At 38.3% G+C, this 23,329-nt stretch overlaps 2 protein-coding genes and 1 long non-coding RNA gene across 3 annotated transcripts; 2 read left to right on the forward strand and 1 right to left on the reverse strand.

Annotated features, from left to right (window-relative positions):
* The first annotated feature begins 854 nt into the window (after window positions 1–854).
* On the forward strand, window positions 855–2,279 carry LOC143446277 (H/ACA ribonucleoprotein complex subunit 1-like). Its single transcript, XM_076945850.1, has 2 exons — window positions 855–1,110; window positions 1,753–2,279. Exons 1-2 carry the CDS (start codon window positions 904–906, stop codon window positions 2,119–2,121), a joined length of 576 nt encoding a protein of 191 aa, XP_076801965.1. The 5' UTR covers window positions 855–903; the 3' UTR covers window positions 2,122–2,279.
* Window positions 2,280–3,152: 873 nt separating this feature from the next.
* Window positions 3,153–7,721, reverse strand: LOC143446319 (transforming protein p54/c-ets-1-like). The gene is made up of 11 exons (XM_076945911.1): window positions 7,497–7,721; window positions 7,241–7,409; window positions 7,021–7,130; window positions 6,714–6,808; window positions 6,209–6,405; window positions 6,012–6,131; window positions 5,728–5,928; window positions 4,986–5,645; window positions 4,524–4,893; window positions 4,308–4,412; window positions 3,153–4,190 (listed from the first exon to the last, which is right to left on the reverse strand). The coding sequence occupies exons 1-11, from the start codon at window positions 7,566–7,568 to the stop codon at window positions 4,079–4,081; spliced, it is 2,211 nt and encodes a 736-aa protein (XP_076802026.1). The 5' UTR covers window positions 7,569–7,721; the 3' UTR covers window positions 3,153–4,078.
* A 10,562-nt stretch (window positions 7,722–18,283) lies between these two features.
* Window positions 18,284–20,736, forward strand: LOC143446508 (uncharacterized). The gene is made up of 4 exons (XR_013113941.1): window positions 18,284–19,159; window positions 19,682–19,727; window positions 19,827–19,942; window positions 20,136–20,736. It is a non-coding gene; the product is annotated as an uncharacterized LOC143446508 (long non-coding RNA).
* Window positions 20,737–23,329: the final 2,593 nt, after the last annotated feature.

Genomic DNA, 23,329 nt, shown 5'->3' on the forward strand with positions numbered 1-23,329 from the left:
CTAGCTTAAGTTTGTGAAAGGCTTGGCTAGAATATGTGCCAGTCTGTTTGAATTTCGTACCGTAGGGCGTAGACTATGGATTAGGCCTAATGGAAAAAGGCCAAAATAATATAGCGTAGCTTACGGTATACCCAGACCTACACTAATCTAACATGACATGACTACATGAGTATATATATCAGGCATGTTTAACCAAAGATTGGAAACAAACAAATGTATTTGGCGTACACTATAGGAAAGGTGTAACCTGTAGGCTACTGCTAGGTGTGTGCTCCATAGTGGAAAGTGTGGTAGTTGCACACCGGAGTTTCATCAACATGTACGCCGAAAGTTTTATTTTCACGCTGATTTATAATAAACAAACAAAGAAAAGCTGGTTGTTTGAATGCCAATGTATAATAACTAAGCGAACAATTGAGGCTTCAGTACACGCCTTTACGCCAAAATTTGCATCTTTGCACACTCGATTTTTGAACGTGAAAACTGCCCTACTTTGCAGTTGGGTGTGTGCATAATCACTGAACTTTATTCATGCAACTCCTAGGATACTTGGAGTAAACTGTCAGGCTAGCTGATGAATATTATAAAATAATGACAGAATGAGATCTAAAATCGTAGTTCTAAATATTTCGAATCTTGTGCTGAAGTGAAGTGCATGTGATGCCACAATTTGGGCAGTAGGGGTTTGGTTAGATAATATATATTTAAATGCATGATTGTACATTTTTGTACTAGACCCAATATTTCGTGATCTATTTTTATTTGATTGTGTAAGATCAGAACGTACAGTAGGTTGGTCAGTTTCTTGCAGAGGTCTTTCCAATTCAATTTTCACATGCTTTAAAACAATAAAGTCAAATATTTTTTCCTACAGCTGTTTAACTAGTTAACAGTAACACAACTATGTCATTTCGAGGACGAGGTGGCGGATTTAGAGGAAGAGGTGGTCGAGGTGGTGGAAGAGGAGGAGGAAGGGGTGGTTATGGAGGAGGAAGGGGTGGTTATGGAGGAAATAGATACAATGATGAACCACCAGATTATGTTGTGGAGCTTGGAACTGCAATGCATACTTGTCAAGAAGAGCTAGTTTGCAAATGTACCAATGAAAAGGTAAGATCAAGTGAATTGAAAATTTTTAGGTACACACGTTAGATTGTAATTCCATTACACTGTTATTATTATAAACCAATGACTTTTTACCTTGGTTTGCAAGCAACTGTGGGATCTTTTCCTTTTTTTTCTGGGAGTTGCAAGATCTTTGAAAAGAGGGTGCATCTTTAATGATTTTAAGAGAAATGAGAAGTGTTTAAAAGCTGATTTTGTGTAGATTGTAGCAGACCTTATTACACTGCTGCCTGCTGTATTAAAAACTGGTATCGCATATCTGGGTCTTATCTATCTTTAACTATGAAGAGCTGCAAAAGTTGTTATCAAATTCTTTTAATTTAGGCAAATCACAAATGTTTTTATTAGGCATGTAGCATGGAAAGCTTTCTGCACCCACTTAAAGCCATCTTTTGTTTTCATCGACCGGTGACCTTTCTAAATGCATTAAATAAATTTGTATAAATGGCACATGTGCATTTCTTGTTGTGTTTACACAATTGCATTTCCATTATTTGAATTAGAATTTTTGGAATAGGGTTGAAAAGATTGCAGATTTTAATTGTGATCAAATTTCTATACTTGTTTGACGAAAGAATAGACGATCTTGCTGTTAATATGTATTCATACACAAACTTTGTGTTTCAGGTGCCTTATTTCAATGCTCCTGTTTATCTCGAAAATAAATCCAAGATTGGAAAAGTTGATGAAATCTTCGGACAAATTAGGGAATTTTACTTCTCTGTCAAAATGGCGGACAACATGCAAGCATCATCATTTGCTAGCGATACAAAATTCTTCATTGACCCAGCCAAACTTTTACCCTTGCAGCGCTTCTTACCTCCACCTCCCGGAACAGTTACCAAGCGTGGAGGTCGTGGTCGCGGCGGTGGCCGGGGTGGTGGCCGTGGTAGAGGCGGAGGTTTTCGTGGTAACAGGGGTGGTGGGTTTCGTGGCCGTGGTGGCGGGGGTTTTCGTGGTAACAGAGGTGGTGGTTTCCGTGGTCGTGGAAGATAATGTTTGTGGTTATGTTTATGAGGTGGGAAAAAATAGATAGACATTTCTCACCCTGGCTTCTGGGATGCTCATAGAGATTTTGTCTTGGTTCCATAGAAACTAACACTGATGGAGCTGATACGATTAGCTGATTAAAATACGTCGTGAAGAATGGATCCATTCACTGCTTTAAACAATATTTCATTCAATATTCACCAAATGAGAGCAATGACAGTCTTCTGTGCTGATATCCAGTGTGGCAGCGTTTATATTTTGTCATGCGTGAACCTGGTCTAGTGCCTGCAATTGTGCCAAGTCAGCAAGACAACTTTGCGTTTCTTACCAGTTCTTTGGGTGTGTTTTAGGCAAAAGTTTTGAAAAGTTAAAAAAGATTTTGCAGACATACCTGATCTCGCCTAAAGCTCTTTTAATAGTGTCTACTACTGTACATGAATATGAACTATTGTTAAATATAGGAAGATGTATCTACTCGTACATAATAGTATCTAAAGCGAAACACTAAAATACGTTTTTCTCTGAGTGTACGGTGGCCTATTTTGAAGTTAACTGTCCAGGTCCATCGCTTTCCTCCAGTTTTTCATTTTGTTCATCCTCAATCAATGTGTGATGGAAGAGGAATGCTCCCAGAGATGATGAATGAAATATTTGCATATAGATGAACAACACAGATGAATTGTCTGCATACATTAGCTCGCTAACCGCTAAATAGCTTATTGAAAATCAAATCACTGTCAATGCGCTGTCTAATTTCACTCCATATCATTACGAAAAACTGTGTGCCTAAGGTCTGAAAGTTACACATGATCATATGCAAATTCCATTTCTGTAGGATTTTCCACGATATATTCGCGGACACGGGTTCCTTCACACATGCTGAAGCTGTACGTTGAGGATATATCTTTCACTATGTCTAATTCTCTTGAACAGAACCCCGAGTCTGGGGCGATAGTCAACATTATTCTTAGTAACCGGTTAACTAAGACGGATACGAACTAACAAGTGAGAAGACCTTACCTACAAATGCAGCAAAATTTTGCAAATCAAATTTATTTTCGATCACGCAATATATCAAATTCAAACGAAAGTCATCAAAATTGCAAAGAACGGTAACGGGAATTAATTCGAAAACCATATACAAAGCGTATTGACCGTACAGCACCAAATTTTAGTTTATAACTTATATCTACACCTGCGGAAATATTATTTTAGATCATTGTCAGTACAAAAATGGCTGCTTGAGCGGGACGCAAGCTCAGTGCATACAAAAATTAACTTAGTAACAAAATAACTTGTTTCACGTTTTGGTCGGCCTGATACTGGAAGTACCACACAGCGTGGAAATGATTTTTTTACAATGTCGTAAATGTGATGTCATTGGTGTTAATGGTGTGTGAATCGGTAGCAATGTATACAAATAGTGGTCATTTCACGTACGAAAAGGCTAGCTTTCAAGATTTTGCCATGTTTCATTAAACTGTAAAATGAAAGGCGACTAAAACAAGACAACAAGATTGAATGGGATCATTTCTTGTTACGATAAAACCGCTTTTTCTCGAAAAGCGTACAATATCGACATTGGCAAGAAGGGGCACGGATGGCAGTCGAAAAAAAACGTGAAACTCAATTACGTTTTTTTTACCGAAAGGCGGCAGACAACTTAACATGTTGAGTAAAATTAAATAATGCAACAAAAAAACTTAGAAAAACGCGCATTTGCGGTGATTTTTACATTATGCTACGTGGGTGTCCTAATCCTCGTATTAAAAGGTGCACTTAAACGGCAAACGTTAAAACTTTATCGGTAGAAAATTGTGTAAGGCATCCCTGATTTGTCAAAATATGATTGCTGGTGTAAATGTTTGTGCAATGAAGGTGATTCTATTCCAAAAACGCCAGGCCGGTTTGCGTCTTTTCTTCTGTTGCATCGGTAGAAAACGTAGAAAAAATATCTCGCAGATCAATCTTCACCAAGCCTATCTTCAGGTTTCACATCGAGCATGGCGTGCAATTCAGCAGGGGAATAACCAAGTAGGCTTTGAAGGTCGCACACGAACCGGTAAACGTACCTCCTGGGAAACAAAAGTAAGGCTAGTTAACTTGCGTCGTGAAAAAGACACGTTAACTGCAAATGTATGTTACTTTGCTACCGGCCCGATCAAAGTGTTACGATCTCAACGGCAACCTACCTTCCGGCCGTTTTTTGGATGATGTTTTTATCGTAATAATATCTGAGACCTCGAGAAAGTTTTTCATAATTCATCTTCGGCTTGTTCTTTCGCCTCCCCCATCGCCTGAACAACCCAGAAACACTATTGATTAATTTCTAGTTTTTTGGACACCGGAGAATAAAAATTATATTGTATACGGCGGTATAACGCTAGTGGAACTATCACGATACACACCTTGCAACCTCGTCCGGGTCAGCCATTTTGAATTCCCACCCGTCGCCAGTCCAAGTGATGAAATGTTGGCAAGACTTGTCAGTAAGCAGCTCAATGAGAAATTGCCAGAGCTGTATGGGGCCACTACCATTGTAACCGGTAAGAAACGCCCCTGGTATTACAGGGTTGCTTGGAAAACCCGGATCTGCACCTCCATGATTCATGGAGTTGTGCATTCGATGGTGGGTCATGAATGGAGAGTTGAAGTTGGGTTCTTCTGTTTCTGGAGTGAGTATGTCATGGTCTGAACTTCCCCAACCAAACGAGTCGCTTCTTGATGTGAGTAGTCGATGTTCGTTGTAGTTGTTGTGAACAGTTTGCTGAATTTTCTCTATAATGAAAAAGACATCAAGACCCGTTTATTTGCACATGTCACAGTACCTGAAGCCATTGCAATAATAGCAAAGCATTACTAAAACATACCTTTGGTAATCTCCTGTCTCTTTAAAGTCTCCATCTGTTTGTGGTGATGATAGGATGCAAGATTGACATAATAAAGATCCTGCCATTTGTCAGGATGCGACCCATTCATTTGAAGATGGGGCAGCCGACCATCCGCCAGCGGTGGAGTGTTGGGAGTTGTTGGCGTTGGAAAGGGATGAGTGATTTGATGGGACAAAGGCACAGTTGGGCGATGAAAAGGCTTCAAAGGGGTTAAATTGGGTTCGGATGATCTCCTGTTTTCATAAGTGACAGAAGCAGGTATTGGCAACGACATCTGACGATGAACATCATTGGGGTTATGATGCCTGGCGTTGGGTTCAGTTTTAACGTAGTGCGACGGGTAAACCCCTTCAAGGGATACAGTTCTCCGACTCTGATCGACTGGGAAATGCGGGTGAAATCCAGGTTCGTTCTTGACACAGGATGTATCGATGCTGGAAACATTACTTCCTGATGGTCCAACACAAGATGTGGGTAAATAGCCTGATGACACTGGTTGGGGCTGAGGAATGTGGTTGGGTCTATTAAATGGCTCAGTTGAGTAAGAAATGTTGACTGCGTGGGGTGGAACAGGTTGGTATTGGGGTTGTTCTTGTTGATAGTTGCATGATGTGATGGTACTTGATCCATTGCTGCAATCTATCGCAAAAACAAAATTCAGATTAAAGTAACAGAAAAAAAACAATGACTATTTGTTGCTAGCCTGGCGTAACATCTTTACCTAATTGTAGTCTGTCCAAGTGTTCCCACAAGATTTCACCAACATAAGGTGGGCAAAGATGAAGAAAGTCATCCTTTCTCAAAGAGCAAAGCAAAGAGCCTGGCATAGCAAAGTTGCTTTCGTCCAGAGACGGTATGCTAAACTCTTGAGCAATCCACCTTACCCATGTCTTTACATTTGGAACCGACCACTGTCTTGGATCTGCAGGGGTTATAGAAAGGCAAATGTGAAAGTGCAAGGTGTAATGTATACACAGAAGAAGACGTAGAAATCAACTGACTTACCCTTTGTCATGTGAGTTGCTTCCATTATTTTCCCAAATGACTGGAAAGACTGAGAGATTGCATCATTCATCTTAGCTCCTGTTCCAGGGGTGAATAGCGGCAACACTGGGGTCTTAAGGACTAATCATCAAAACAAAATCATTATTATTACAGTGATCTAACGCTTAAAAGATAAACACAATTAAAATCAATCTCACCATCAGTAGGCAGTGTCATTGGTGGCTTATCATGTAATCCTGGCAGACCATTTAATTCTTCCAATGGGGTTCCAGCTCCACTGTCAAATCCACATGATGGTGTATTGGGTCCATATTCTTGACCAGTTGGCACTTCCTGCGGTGCATCTTCAGTACTTGGTAATCGCAGTGTGAGACGTGGGCGCCTTTTTTTGGTACTAAAAAAAAAACAGTGGATGACATTTTTTTTAAATTATCCAGTCAGGAAGATTGGGTCAGATTTATATCTTCTTGGTTGTCATAACACAAGTCACCATTGATACTAAAACATTGTTTTGGATGCTTGTGCTGGACAAAATATTGACCAACAATGAAATTTATAATTTAGCAACGCGATCATAAATCACTAATAATATTTGAGTGATGATATAAAAAGATTTCAAATGTTTGCTAATATAGAGCAAATTCACATATGGAAAAGGTGAACATCGGAATTCCGGCATGGCTATTGTACACATTGACTTACCTAAGTGTTTGCTCTGTGACGTTGTCCATCCTATGTATTGATTTTCCAGTAGAACAAGGAACACCAACTGAGCCACCATTCTGAATCGTTTTACCCTAAAATTGAATTACAATTGATGTAAATAATGGAGAAAAAAGGTTGTCTTGGATGATTGCTAACCACAGCTGAACTCAAAGCTTGTCAACAGCAAAATCAGGTCACTGCACATTGAATGAAGTTAAGAAGATATGTGCTATTAAGTATATTACATGACAATAACCACATTAATCAACAGTTAAAACAAAATTAGCAAAAATCTCCAACACACCGGTGATGAAAATGTCTTAATAGGTGCACCATGTACATCTGATTCAACCAGGTTGTTTAATCCTTCGTTGTTGTTGCAGTAGTTATGATTGTTTTCAGCAATTGGAATATCTAAAAATTTATACCAAGGTAAAATACTGTAAGTGTACACATGCATTATATGCAGTTCCAATTTGTAAATTCATCAAAGACAAATTGTTATATATGATTACTCTTCTGACCGAAATTGTTCTGTGATGAAAATCCTCTCTTTGTACTTTCCTGGTGAATTGGGTAGGGGGGAGGGGGGGCGACAGACTCATATGCTGGTAGATCATTGGGGGTTGAAAAACTCGATGATAGCTTCCCAAAGCTTTCCAGTTCATCATCAAAAAAGTCATTTTCGTCTGGCTATAATGAGAATCGGAGTTAAAGGATGAACTGAAGTAGAACAAATATGCAGGACTGTAATACTTTAAAGGGTTTAGAATAGCTTACCTTAAGAGTCATTGTGGGAATATTAAGTTCAAATGAAGGAACCACATGTTGGTCCACCATTTTGGTGCACATGGGGTTTGCTTCAGTTTGCTTCGATTCCGTTTTTTATGTTCTGTGTATCCTTATAATTCCAATTAAAAAGGCCAAAACAGAATGCAGTTATTGTTCACCAACAATTACTAGCTACTATTTTATAAAGTGTCGTCTGAAGTGGACAGATATTTAGGCATTAAAATATAACTCTCCAGACAATAGACAAAGCTAAACAACTGCCACCAAGCTTACAAGTAACACTGACAAGCCTCCAACACGCTCAAAGCGGTATGAGTTTACAGATTTCCTAAGACTGCAGTTTTAAACTGAGCCGCTAAAGTTCTTTTTTCGCTCAATCTCCCCAAATTAGCTGCTATTTACATGCGCGTCTTATCTAAAAAGCGATAACGCGAATTACACCAGTGGTAAATGATAATGAAATTGTAAACTTGAACAGTATAAATTGTCGATTATTATGGCTCAGAAAGCTGTAATCAAAATTTTGAAACCACTAATGAACCAATTACGATTCTTAAATTATCCTTTTAAAGCACGCAAATCGCAAGCTTCATAAAAATATAAAGTAAAATCAAAAAATAATGTAACAATTATGGCGACTGGTACTAAACACCGATAGGCGCTAACCGCCAAATTGCCTGTTACATGTGCTAGTAATTGGGTATCGCTAACTAGTTATTTCTCACGGGTGTGGTGAATCGGAGATGGCATGTTGCGCGTATGATTCATCATGAAATATGAACCCCATCACCGTTAAGAGGACAGTCAGAAAAATGCAGCTGGTTCAGCGAACTAGCAAGACCAAGTAAAAAAATGCGTAATTTTATCAGCAAATGTCATTTCACTGTACAACGCGTAATCTACACACGCACCTAAGACTTGTGACGTAAAACGCACTTTGCGTTATTCGAAACAATTAAACAACATGTTTAACTGAATGTGTTAGGGACATTTGAAACACTACCACAGGCTACGTCTTTAACCTGAATACAATAAAATGTTTTAACTTTAAGATTAACGTCACTAGGCAATTGAACAAGTCAAATGTAAGGTGTAACACCACACTAACATTGCTTTTAAAGCATTTAAAGACAAATTCGTCATTAATCTTACGTGCGATACCTGGCTTATTCACTTTGGCTTGAAAACAACTAACCACAGTAACCATTTCATCTAATCTTTATTCAGTTTTGGCTAATCGCATTTTCTTAAAACTTCCATCGAAATCTGTCAGCGGCGGCCGTTACATTTCGTCACTGCGTTAAGCACTATACACAAGCGACAAATGAATCGTAAAACCGCTCGGACACGCGCGGATAGAAATTGCAAGAGAAAAAAAGACTCAGCGGTCGAGGTTGTAGCATATTATTTTCTCGCGTCTCGGTTGAAACGGTTTCCTTAAGAGAGCCGAATTGCTCGTGGGACCAATTGAGGGAAGTTTTAAGTTACTTTTAGAAAATCTCAAGCCACCGACGAAGAGTATTACCTGCAGTATGACCCTTAATGTCTAATTTTAAGGTTGTTACGCGCCCAAGACGTCTTTACGCACAACCTGCACGCAACGACGTGATTTTTAGGTACGTCTACATAACTCATAATATTTACCCCAAAATAATCTGCAGCTGAACGTCATAGACGTAGACTCGTAGAGGCTGAACACGCTTAGAATGGTTACGTTCAAAGGGTGCAATTGCGAAATGCAAAAAAAAACGAACAGTAAATACTAAACTGCCAAGTTATCCAATTTTAAACAAGTGCTAAACAATCTTTTACCATTTCTCATTGGTCTTGTCTTACACAATTATTTCATCGGTGTCAAGTGCCTTGCTGGGGAAGACCTGAATCATTCCGTACAAAAAGTTGGTAATTTTTTTGTGTTATCAAGCCAGTAACGCTTTTGAACGTATTTAGTACCTTACATAACACAAGCACACGTACACACTGTTTTAGGGCACGGATTTTTCTTAATTATATTCATGATTAAGTTATACGCTAATCAAGACCAAGTAAGAAACGGCGTAAGCCAGTAAAAATAGCAAGTGATGTTCTATGCTAATTTTTCTTGTACAAATCCAATTGTTTAGTTCTATGAAATTAAAATTTTAAGTCGTCCATAATATCAACCAAAATAGAGTCACAAAAAGCATATTTTGAATCATCGTTACGCCCTGGCATTTAACAGCAATTACATTGTTGTAAAAACCTCGATTAAATTCAGAAAATCTTAATTTTATCTTGAATTGTCCTATGTCTGGTCTTATCAGTTCATCAGTGAATAGCCTGTAACACCTTGGGTCAGACACTACGTCACATAAGACATTATTTTAAGCGTTTGGATATATCAAATTCAACGCTACAAGTCGCGTATGGAATTATTGCACATAGTTTCAATGTCAATCACGTAACACCCGTCTCCAAGAGTCTCCGAACGAATTGTTGATCAATTGACCAAATGTCATAAGGTTCATATGGAACACTCTCTCTGACATATCGTACGGTCCACATCTATTTGTAGACAAAGGGCTATAAATACAGCGCACGCGTGTCGCCCATTCACAAAAAAATTGGTAACAATAACCGCCGTTCTCATCGTAGTAAACACATGAGCCGTGAAAGCAAAATTGGCCAGAGACGAAATATCCAAACAAAGGAAAAGTACGTCATAGATGGACAAAGTGCGTTCCTGTGATATTTTATCTTCCTGCATCGTGCCAAAGTCGATCCCTAATTAAGTATTTGCGTGTTACCAGGAAACTAACGTTTGGTTAATAATATTATTTGGTAAAAACGTCATTGCGCAGAAACGTAAGCGTTGCGCTAAGTATTTCTGCAATAAGCTTCTCACGATTAAACACAGCCTATTTTATATTTCATTCCATCGTTATCCATCTACTCAAAAAAAAATCTGTTTAATTCTGGAGCCAAAAACTGAAATAAAATCTTCTCTGCAGTGCAATATGCGACAACTTCTTTCAACCAATAAACAAACAAACAAATAACCTCATAAAAACAAGAGCGTCTCACTCAGGTAAGTCTTCATCCAACGATGTAAGTCAACTATAATTTTGACCTGTCTCGTGGCGCATCTTAAATGCTAGCATTTACCTCATTAACAAAACCACAAACAAAAAAATCACTGTTTTATGACAAGAATCGCTCCAGAAAAGATACTTTTTACTCTTTTCCGCCTTTTTTTGGTAATAGTATTTCCAATAAGAGACTGGTTACCTTAGGCAAGCTTAATCGGTCGCACTTGCTTCCGATCATAACAACAACGTATGAATGAAAATCATTGATTGCCATCAGATAATTTCTATTTCCTTTAGATGGAGCGAAAAAACAAAATTCCAAGTAAGTGGTATAAGCGAAAAATACGACGCTCACCGTAAAAGTTTTCAAACCTGCAGCCTTTGTTGCGGTTAAAATCATCAAGATAAGGGGGCGAGTTAAGTTTTTATCTCAGCAACGAGTTTCGTAACAAAACCGCGTTTTAGCAAAAAAACGTAAATATTTTCAAATTTTGACTTTTGCCTGTAAGGTGCATGGGGACAGCGAGTACTGGTTTTCGAAACGTAAAAGTCAATGACCTTAAATTTGAGAGAATTTTTATATCGTTTGTTGTTATCATATCTTACCTGGCTACCTTACCTTATTTGGCATGATTACGAATATAGCGTTCGCGCTATGAACTACCATGTGTAATTTTGTTGATGAGCACCAGAGATATTGGGGGATGTTTTTCAGCCTTAAAGTGGAGAAAATACTCAATAACGAGAAAAAAAATGTTCTCAAAAAAATAACTCGTTAGAGATTTTGCATCATGTCCGCTTTTGACCGTTTAAAGGGCACTATCTCTACATTAAAGACCTTTGACTCACGCAATCATAGGAGCTTTTAAACAAATTACGGCACGTATATCTGATACATTACAGAAAAAACACCAGAAATTGAACACATTTAAAAAACATTATTCGCCCAAAATTTCAGACTCATTTTTCTGTTTCTTTTCTTGTAACATTCCTCTTTTGGATTTATTTGTGTTGAGTAAATAAAAGTTCATGCCTGGAGTGCTACCGTATATTCTGCTTTTTGATATACTGCTAGGTTAACACGGCTCTGCCACCATTAACTTTTTTCACCACATTTCTTACTAATCTCTGGACAATACAATGGTGTAGCTGCGCCAGGGCACGTTCGTTTAATGACGAACTAGATTCATGTTTCCTGTAGAAGGGAAATAAGTTCATTCTTGCATTAATTGAACAATTTTTTCTCAATGTGCATAGAAACCGCATTAATAAAATAAATGGGGTGTTTCCAATATTACGCAAGCACGATGCATGATATATCCATCTAATTATAGCTCATATCATTGTACATTGAAACGTTTTCGCATTTCGAAATCGTATGAGCTATAACGTAAGGATTGATGCTCCCCACTTTGGAACGAGTAAGTATTACTGAAAACCTGATTAACGTGGAGTTTCCCCAATTATTAAATAATTACGACATCGTGCTAATCAAAGATTATGTTCTACATGATCATCTGCTTGTACTCTCATTGGAAAACAAGTCATTGTTTCATGGAAGATCTCCTGTTAAACGTTGCCAGTCTCCAGAGAAAGCTGGCATTATAAGGCCATCATAACAAACCCTTAAAAACACGCTATTTCTCTCGTTTTTTTTTATTTTTAGAAGAAATTTTACTTCGATGAGAATCAATAAGAGAAATATTCTACAGGTCCGTCACAAGAGAAAGTAATTGTGACGTGTCGCAACTACGTTCACTCGATTTCTAACGATGCCCGGGGATAAATTTTCTATTCAAAACAAGTAGGTTAACACGTGACGGGCGCCTTAGACTAGTTACCACAACGGTAAAGATATATTGAACCGATTTGATACGACAATTGTGTTATGTTGGAATTCACAGAGAAACCGTTTACCGTAATTCTTCATTTTACAACCGGGTAAACATGATTTAGCTACTGCAAAGCCCAGGATATAATGGCAGCAAAAATGCGACACAAATTACCCTCGGGTAGAAGACCATTAACCGTGATGACACGAACTTGATTTTATTTTGTATGATCCATAACAAAAATGGATGAGTAGTTAATGACAATAGTTTATCATCCCGGAACATCTCATTAACAGAAAAATTCCGCTTAAATATTTACGACCTAACATTGGTAACGACCAGTACAGTCACACGTATGGAGAGTAGAATTTTTGGCGCAGGTTCCGTTCATTTTGGCGATTCTCAATTGCTACAACGGATGATAGCCTTGATATCAAAATACAAACAAATCAAACGGATAAGGTCCGCTCACGGGAAGTCTGTCGCACAAAAATAGATCAGAATTCGCTACAATAACAGTCCGCCGTCAAAATACAGCAATGCGAACGAGACGCAACTAATAAGTAATAACCACAAACAAACACGCGTGTCCGTAGTAGACTGTCCAAAGGCCGCCGTTTAAGTTTAGAAAGGCGGGGCGAAGAAAAATGGTGAACAGACCGAAATATTATGCTACAGGTTTAAGGTAGGACACAGACAGGATGCAAAAAGTTGGGTATCTGGTAACCTTTATCGGTGATTTATCATGCAATTATCTGGGTGCACTTACAAGTTTCTTTAAACAAATTACAGAACTGGGACACGAAAACGCCGCAATCAAACCAGATCGGGGGCTGAGTTCTAATCAGCAATCGGTTCCGGCCTTGTGGTATCAATTAACTCAAAGCGCACTTGAGAACATGACTATTTCGATTTCAAAGCATTGGTGGATTTTTGCAATTCAATTTCATTTCCACTGCCGCCATGAAAACATGTGCGGAGTTAAAATGTCACCTGAACACAATTTGAACTGCGATTTGGGTGACTCACCGGCTGTGGGAGTCGCCGTGTGATGGGGTAAATAGGTAATACCCTGCTATGGTTAAGGGGGCATTGCCGTCAACAAATAATAGTCATTGTGTGGCAGTGGAGCAGGATAAATGTGACTCCGAACAATAGACGATCCAAAAAGTAGACAAGATTCAGTTCTCATGGAGCGTTATTCACGCGGTCTCCATTAAACTGACAAGGAAATCGGATCATATTATAATCTCACCCTCAGCTGTCCTGATCGCATAATTAAAAGCTTACATTGGCTTTTGGCATTATATTTAAATCCGCTAAAAACAAGCATTGACACACACCGCACAAGATGTAGCGAAACAATGTTCATGATGATGTCATTTGTATGAAACGCGATTTCGAATATACGCGAGTGTCAAACAAAGCTGAATGCCAGTTTTTTAATTTAACAAAGTATGCTTCAATCAATGTCGTTAAATCGAGGGGTTTCTTTGACATTAACATTTCCGGCTTTTCATTCCTAAACAGAATGAGCAAAACATGTTGGTCTTTCATGGAAGAAATTTCCCAGGATTACAGTTTGTTAAATTGATTACCAACAATTTAACACATTCTTTTGTATAGTGCTTAAAACGTCCGTGTTTGATGCTAATGACAACGACAACCACCGATTTCTGTTATCCAATGAGGAACAGTGAGATTAGAGGCGAGTTTGGCGCTAAGATTTTGAATTATGTCTCGCTAATCGCGACTTATGACGCTCTTTTATCCAGGAAGCGATCCAGCTGGGAATTTGATGTGAGTAACTTTGCGTAAAGCAGCCGCTGTGCGAAGAAAACTACTCCATATCACGACAGGAGACAAATTTTTATCGGCAGAAATAAAAGGTAAAAAATGAGAGAAGGAAAAAACGCGAAAAAAAAACAAAAATTTTTAACTCTCATTTACGTCAGCAAGGGTCAGTGACACGAGACGACGCGGTTTTGAGCCAAGATTAAATTACGCCCAACATTGCACAGCACTTGCCACAATGACGTCATGGGTTTTGTAAGACGTTGTTTAGCGCAAAACACCAATTGACATGACTTGCACGTACAGTCGTACACCACAAATAATCAAAGCAAACACTTGTTTGCAAGATTTACAGATCGGTTCATGCACTTTTTGAAACTCTTGAGACCGTGTCTAACAGTAACTAACCTATAACAAGAATGCTTTCAACCCTCAATTTCTGGTTTAGTACACTCAGCCCTGCTTCAAGTGGTCTGCCAGATTATTCTTTGTAACTTGACCTCAGTTTGCAGCTTATTCGCGTCAAATTGAAAGAAAAACCAGGCAACACTTGCTATCAAAAGTTGCACTTACTTGCAGCAATGCACCAGCGTAAATTTATTACATTAGGGTCGCGTATCATTTTGTAACTAATAAGACTATGACACAACATCGTATGAGTCACAGTGTAAATGCGGTCACGTCTCATGGATCGAAACTAGCAATTCTTCTTACGTTTGTTTAGAAGATTTTATGCCTTCAATACCACAGGATTCATACAACTGCAACACATCTCAACCAGCTATTACCTTATGACGTAGTACACACGACAAACAAGCCCATAATCACAAATTGTTACTTGGTATCTTTTAGAGAGACGGTAACGCGTTGAGGGGTTTCTAAAACGAGAGGGTTCCATTAAAAATCAACAAACCTTTTAAGAATAAACAAACTCAGAGTGCTGATGTAACGACGGTTCAAATCGCTCACACAGTTCACATTTGAAAAAAAAGCAAACAACGTCTTGCATAACATGTTCCTTGTAGACCGTTGTCGGCTTGTTCAATGATAAGCCTTCTGTAATTCTGTTTTGTGACAAGCAAAAGTGCTCCACTGGTTCGGTTTTATCTCATGGTTCCGTCCCCTAGTCAGAGGTATATCGACGTAATAACAAATTCAACGCAACAAGATAGACACTGATATTATTGTTTGTAATATACGGCTCGTAAACGGAAAAATCCCCAAATTTTGGTCGGATTAAGACCGACTTTAAAGTTCAAAGCGAATACGTACAAAGTGCCTTTAAAAACCACTGTTAAATAATGATGGTGATGTCAACCACATAGGCAAGTTCTGAAATTTTCCGAACTAGAAGCACTAATAATTTCATGGAAAGACTGGAATCGTTAGCCACACTCTAAGTAATTAATTTCATGTCGTACATGGAATAAGCCAACAAAATTTCACCAGCACAATGTTAAACTACATGTTATACGGGTTGACCATGTTTGTGCTAAACATGGACATTGTAATTACACGGTCGAAGCACGTAGCATATATAACATGTAGTAACGCTGGTAAATTGCTTTTATCTTTACTTTCATACAACAGCTGCTTTAAAACTTATCCGAAAATCAGCAATTAAACGAGAAATGTGCACCAAATTAAAGCGCGAGTGACAGGTACGTTAAGAGCACTTAGCTTCGCTATGGTAAAGGCAACGATTAAAACGCCAATAACCGCCAAGGTCAAGACGAAGAAGTGCAAAGCCACTCCTTTAACCAAGCTAATTAATTGTAATTTGCAAGTCGGGAATACGGTTACTCACAATTTGAGCTTGAAAATTAAATTTTACCTTATAGCAAAGCAAATATGCTTACTTAAATTATAACCTTCGCTAGCAAGTCGGTTTCCTAAGCGCAATGTCTGAAGACGACGATTCAAAATTGCAGGTTACTTTATCAAGCATTACATCGAATCGAAACTTTATTAGATGAATTAGATAATATATGTTCTACGAGAATTGTTATTTTTAATTTTTGAAAATAAAAATAAATTTTTATGTTTTTAGAAATAAAATACACACGGATATCTTCCGTATCTTTGAACTAAATAGTTTTACTGCCAACGGCGTGTGTATGAATTATTATATAGGAAACAGTAGGAAAAAGCTCGACAATCGACAACAAATCAATTTTATGATAAAAAGCATTAACAAGGGCTCTAGTTTTCATCAATACACAGCAAGATAAATAAAGATATCTGAAAGACAAAGTGTATGACCAACACTTACACTAGGCGAGAAATTTTGATCTAACAAATTTTTCCCCGATGGACAACCGACCGTCCAAAGGTTTCCTCAAAACTGGCGATTCTTTTATAACTCGGCGGCGATTTGTCGCTTTACAAAAGCTTATGACTAAATGACCAAATAAACCGACTAAGGAGTCATGCGCGACAATGGTCAATTTACGAGTCATAATAAATCGAAATTCCCGATTTATACTTCCAATTTCCTGCGTAAATGAGAAAGTCCCCAGTTTAAAATGGGAACAGCAGTCGAAAATGAAATCGTTTACAGTCTAAGCCGCGCGTCACATATGCCAGTCGAGCCTTCGGTTGGAAAGGCCGGTAATGCAAGCAGGAAAGAGCGGAAGTAAAGATTTGGTTACGCGGCTTCAGATTTCACGAAAACAAACCAAGCAGTCAGTCTCAGTGCAATCGGTGTTAAGTTGAAGTTTTCGGTTCAAACGCGTTATGGTATACACTCGTATCTCTAACCACGTGAGTAATAAACACCACAGCACTTCTTTATACTTGGTGGTCTTGCCTCCTTTTTCGAACCAACAATGAGACAGATTACGCGTATGACGTCTTTCTATCCACAAAAAAACGGCGGATTATTGCACTTTGTCGCCCCCAGCGAAAACTTTGATAAGTAGTTTTCAAGCAAAACATGTCTGAGTACACACCTGTTATTGGCTTGGGTTGATTGCGCTAAAACCTTAAACTCCGAGTACAAACGAAAAAGCAGGAAAATGTACACATAAGATCTTACTCGCGTGCATACTGCACAGTCATATTCGCCTACAATAATATACTTGGAAATGCGGAATCAACGCATGGCTTCGTATACCATATCCATCCTCGTCTTTGGTTTTACAGCATAAAAATGCCAAAACACTTCTATCGATTGCGTTTGCAATTTCATTAAAATAACGGGCGTTTTCCTGTTAAACGGGAGAGCGGCGTACACAACTGAGAAACGTGACAAGCATCAAAAGGCCGTAACGCATTTGGTCACGAGTTGCCTGTTGTGTACTTGCAACAACGGAAACGATGACGCGAATGACTGATGTTGGATATTATTAATCAGAGCGGGCGTGGATCGCTAAGCTTCTGCATCAAAGACTTATGATAATGGAAGTCGTAATACATGAGCAGGGGCCACGCTAAAAATCAAACATGTTGTTTTCGCTTGTCACGCGCTGGTTGCAAAATGTCGACGTTTGAAACGAAATGCTGAGAACGTGTTCGGTTACGCCAATGTTGACAAGACTAAGACATATCACGTACGAAGAATTCTAAAACTTTCCATATCACGTGACACAGAGTCAGATGTTTTCCTTAAAATTCAGGTCGAAAGTCCGAAATAACGGTAAAGACTCTAGAACCAGAATGAAAGGCAAATTTTAATTTAAAACGATGGTCTTGACATTGTAAACGTTTAAACGTGACATTTACAACTTTACGTTGTTCTCAGCCTTGTATATCACGCACAATCTTTTGTTGTAATGTTATAACTACAGATGTACAGCAATAAACGTCAGGTCGTTTTAACAAGCTAATCGTTTTATAATATCAATGTTCGTGATTTAATACAAAACCATACACTGAAATCATTCGGCCTTTTATACCCGACATGAGAAAGTTCTATCAAAAATATCAGCAACCAAGTACCATTTGTCATAACATTGCATAGAAAATCATTTGCGCGCATTCTTCGGTACATATATTTGACGCAAACCATTTTTTCAAATGAAGCACAGCTATGCAAACTATTCTAGTGTTTCCTATAGAAAGCCACAGTCAGCATGGGAAATATATTTTCTCTGTTTTGGGGGCGAAAACTTTCATTCATAAAAAGCACACTCGCTGTGTTGCCATGTAAATTACCTAATCATGTTGGTATGTTCAACCAATCAGCCATTCACGCTTCTCACTCAAACATGCCAAGTATTTGCGTGGTCGTTAGTTTGTGCTGTTTTATACATTAATGTTAACGTGACGGTTAAGAAAGAGTGAGAGAAGGACAGATACAGAGAGCTACAAAGCTTTTAAAGTTTACTTTAAAGGAGGTTTGAGAAGTTTAAACTTGAAAACTCGGGAGAAATGAGATTTTTTCCGCCTCATTACCCCTGCATGGAAAGTCACAAACTTATCATTACTTTTATACTATACCAACCGTACACTGAACTGCACCAAGCGTATATTTTACGCCTGTCAATGCTTTAGCGTTTATAAATACCACGTCGTAATCAGCAAATACTAAGCCCGAGCTCTCAGGCAAAACTGCGTAACTTTGACATTTCAGCAATAATTAATCTAAAACTTGCACTATACTGTTTACTTAAAAGTGAGCATGTTTATCTGTAACACCACATGAGAGCCTCCTGGCACTTTCATACGCAATTGAATCCTGCCAGCAATACCGATAAATTAATACCTTCTTAAACGCACCCAGTGCGATGACGTAATGGCATATTACGTCAATGTGTGTGACGTGAATCAAACTAACCAATGTACGCACGGCCGTGTGCGTCCTAGAGCGAGATTGATGTGTAGTATCTCCAACAATGGACACTAGTCACGCAAGAAATTCCCATTGTTGTTTCAGGTCAATTCGTATTGTGTGTCTCATTTCTGTCATGCACTGCGAGCTGATGCAAAACGTTTCCCACCTGAATGCAGATTAGGGGTACGACCAACAATTTAACAGGTTTCTGTTTTTCAACAGTCACGTAGTACCGTAAAGATCCGAATTTTTGGCAAATTTGCACGATACTATGGCCTGTGCTAACCTAGATTCTAAAATTAATCCTAAAATATCGTAACTATTGACAATTAACTTTTAGAAGCATTTACGCGTTCCCAACACCGCCCCATCATGTCATGCTTGGCATGTACACGTTCCAGTGGGGACAAAAAGTTTTTCTATGTTGCTTATCTGTCGCAATAATTTGTCACAAGACGTAGTAGTGCTGTATTAATAGATAATATGTATTAATAAGGCAGGTAAAAGTATGTGTACGCTCCGTTTAAGGCCATCTTACGTAACACAGTAATCCTGATTCTCCCTTGCAACATTAGTCAGGCATGCAGTTACCGAGTCATTCTTTCTAAGCGTTCTATATTTAAATTCAGCTTTCTTGCACTTTTGCTTGATAGAAAATGAAGGCCATGGTAGAACTTTTTTAATAGATCCCCCGTACCTATTCAGGTTTCGTATTGCAAGCTGTGGCTCAAGCGGAAATCGTGCACTGGCGGTTAGTAGAAACTTGGCCTGATGAAAGCCGCAATTGGGTGTCACGTGAGTTGTACCGACAATTTCATTGGTTGTTTTAAATCCATTTTTATTTTTTCAGGCGAATCCTATTGGCAAAGAAAGGCTGCTTTACCGTAGCTGATAGCGGCATAGAACGTTCACTTTCAAGATCTGTCAACTTTTCCTATGTAATCATTGCTCACGAAAGTTTTACAAGTAGGATACCATGCAATCATATTCAATATCACTAGCACTATATAGAGTAGGCCTGATCAACGTTGTTACAGTATACATGTTAGAAGATCAAGCCATGAAAAAATAATCCTATTATCTTATTCTGCCTCTAAAATATACTTAGACTTGCAACTAGCCTGCAATTCTAACACATTTAACTTCATCATGTATACAGATCAGACAACGAGTTGGATATGTTATCAAAAGAATCCTGACAACCTGCAAACGTTTAGTAGTTAGGTCCTGTTATAGTTAACATGTGGTCCAATAACGACGCAAAAAGGAAAAGATTAACAAAGCTGGGTTTTGTGCGAGACAAATAAAGCAATTAGTGACAAGAAAGCAGCCGGTAATTTGAGCTTCACGTTAGGTGAGGTATAATGCTTGTACAGCCACACATTTAATCAATAGGCGACGGGGGCAATTTATGTTGATCTTTCGACTTCGCTGGACAAACCTATTTAAAAGGATTCGAAAAAATCTAAAACCAAAATAGGGCAGAAAACTAGCCAGAAACTAAAGTCGATAACATCTCAGCGCTAAAACAGTAGCAAAACCCGTATGGGACTTCCATCTTCAACAGCTTTTGTTTGTAGCATATAATAAAATAAGCCAGTTTAATACCATCATTCTAGAAATCGATGCCTAACAAAATTATAAAAATACTATAATATACGCGCTTTTTAAATACGTATGTAGGTTGCAGTGAGTTGTTCACGGCTTCAACTACCCGCAAATTTTTGGCGAACTTTTGCACTGGAAGTTATAGCGACCTAGATCGTGGTAATAATCCTGGCTATAACTGCCAAAGTGTTAGCAAAGACATTTGAAAAACTAACTCCTAATACCATTTGGTCAGTTAATTAATTCCGGTTCACAAGCGATAACGACCGAATCCATTCCGGCTTTTCGCGCCGCAAATTGATTAGAGGTGCCGCAAACACATGATACAGCTGATAAGTTTACCGCTATGAAGCAAAAAATCGCATTAGTTGCAACACACTTTACATTTCGAATTCCCACCAAAGCTAAAACGTGTACGCGGTGAAACGGTTACAGCTGAATGTATTCTCATTTGCTATGCAAAGTAGTCTAAGTCTAAATAAACTACAGCTACAGACCAAGTATTTTGTACTTTAGACTAGAGTCCTTCACCTATTTAAGCCAATTTGGACCCTGAATCGGAAGTTATGACGTCGTAATCTCTGAATACTCGATCTTGACTTTGGCTTGCATAACTAGGCTGGTATAACTGTATAACAATCTACACGAATTGGAAAAATGTTTTGAAATGTTAAGGCTAACGTTATATCGCCGCATGGGCTACATTCAAACGTAGTAAGTGATATAGCGTCAATAAAGTTTCTTTCGTAGCGTGACGGTTGAACTTACAGTATCCGAAACCACATGTTCTAACCTTAACGCAAACTGGTCTTCATAGCGCGTTTCTCAATCACTGCAATGCACGTCCACAACACTTCGATCGTTCAGTTGGTCAAGGAGCATGACGTTTGTGAGCTGTAAAGATGGCGACGGGCTAATTACGTGGGACACGCGCTACTGATAACAGACAATGGGAGATCTGCGTGAAAATTAAATCAACAGATGAAAGGTTATTGTCCTGTTTGAGCAATCTGGGACCGATCTTTCAAGCAGTTTCATTGTGGTCTGGTTCGAATACGGAAAGGAACTGTGTTAAATTAGAACACGTTCCAGTGAATGCGTCTTTAAAAGTAACATATGACTCTACTCAAATGACGCTGATTTGCATAAAGATGACACCATACGTGACGTATGCGGTACCGTATTGAAACCGTTCTCTGGCATTTCAGCGGGATAGAATACGCGTTATTTTATTGGGAATCATTTTTATTATCTTTATATATGTATCAAAGCTATTGTATGTGGACGCAATTCTTTCTACGGTCTGATCAGTCCATGTACGTTTTATGCAAATTTTAAGGGGTCAGTTTGGCGTTATTTTTCACTACCGTGGTCTACTTCTCCTAGCTTTCAAAAGTCGTAAGTACAAGGTTGATTCAATGGAGCAAAGTTTTGGTTTATACTGTACACTGGAGTTCCCAGTTCCAACTTACTTCAAATTTAGGTTTAAACACGACGTGACGTCAAACATACAATGTCAAACCGTGACGCCGTTGAAAAGCTTTTGCGATCGTATTTTGTCGACTTTGAAAACCGTAGTTTTCATGCTCCCTTAAACTCTACAGTATTTCCAAACACTAACGAAATACATTACGTCGGTATTCATACGACAGACGTTGGCTTAAATCTATTTCGCGCAAGAGATATTCAGTCACTACGCGGACAGCATAGCAGCATCGAATGTCAAGGGCAAGAAGTTATTTTTGTACTAAACAAGCTACGGTTTAACGAAATAATACCTTCCTGGTACCAAGAGCAGCCGTACACCTTAAAGGTTACAGCTAACTAAACGTGGCGAAGGTATAAGATCGATTGACGCAATTATAGGAAAGACAATATTGTGAATTGCAATCCATAGTTATTTTATTACTGGGAAGGAGTAATATAAATTAAATATATCACGAAAACAGAGTTTAAAATAAATTGGTTCATATTCCTTCTTTTTGACTTCTTAAACCATTTGCAATTTTAAAACAAACCAAAAATGCTGGAAATATCAAGCAACACTAATAGAACAGAAAGACACAGTCTATATAATTATACCCAATTGACATTTGCAGTCTAATCAAATTACGTATCGGATATTGCAATCAAATCACGATTAGCGATATTATGTAAGAAAAAAACAATTTTTACGTGGAAGTAATATTTCCTGCTATAACATAAATCAAACTCTTACACCGAAAAGTTAACGTCAGTTGCTTTGACGTTCATTTTTACCACGTCCCTACAAAAATTTACTAATAAAACGTAAGTTAATAGGTTCGTCTTCCGGCTGCATGAGTTGCTATAATTTTTCTTTAATTTTCAGCTTCCGTGCCAAAAAAGCTCAAACTTATATTCATATTCGATATCAGCTATGACGCAGCCATCCGTGAGGGATAGTCTTATAGGTTACCCGTGTAGTGACAAACTGGAGACCTCTATTAGGGTAACAGCAAAAAGTCACAAATTTTGCTAAATAGCTAAAAAAAAATACCACATGAAAAATGTCTCAATTAATAGATGTAGGACGGTAAAACAACATAATATCAAACAACATTATTAACAAAACACAGTAATACTGTATTGATACTAACGAAATAAACTGGTCGTACAACTGGTAATTATTTCCACAATACGACGCAAACTTTACCTTGATTGAGCGGCAATTGTGATGAAATACGAAATAAATTATACAATGCGCGACGACTTAGCTTTAAACTG

This window comes from Clavelina lepadiformis, chromosome 2 (assembly GCF_947623445.1).
Source record: "Clavelina lepadiformis chromosome 2, kaClaLepa1.1, whole genome shotgun sequence".
Lineage (NCBI taxonomy): Eukaryota > Metazoa > Chordata > Ascidiacea > Aplousobranchia > Clavelinidae > Clavelina > Clavelina lepadiformis.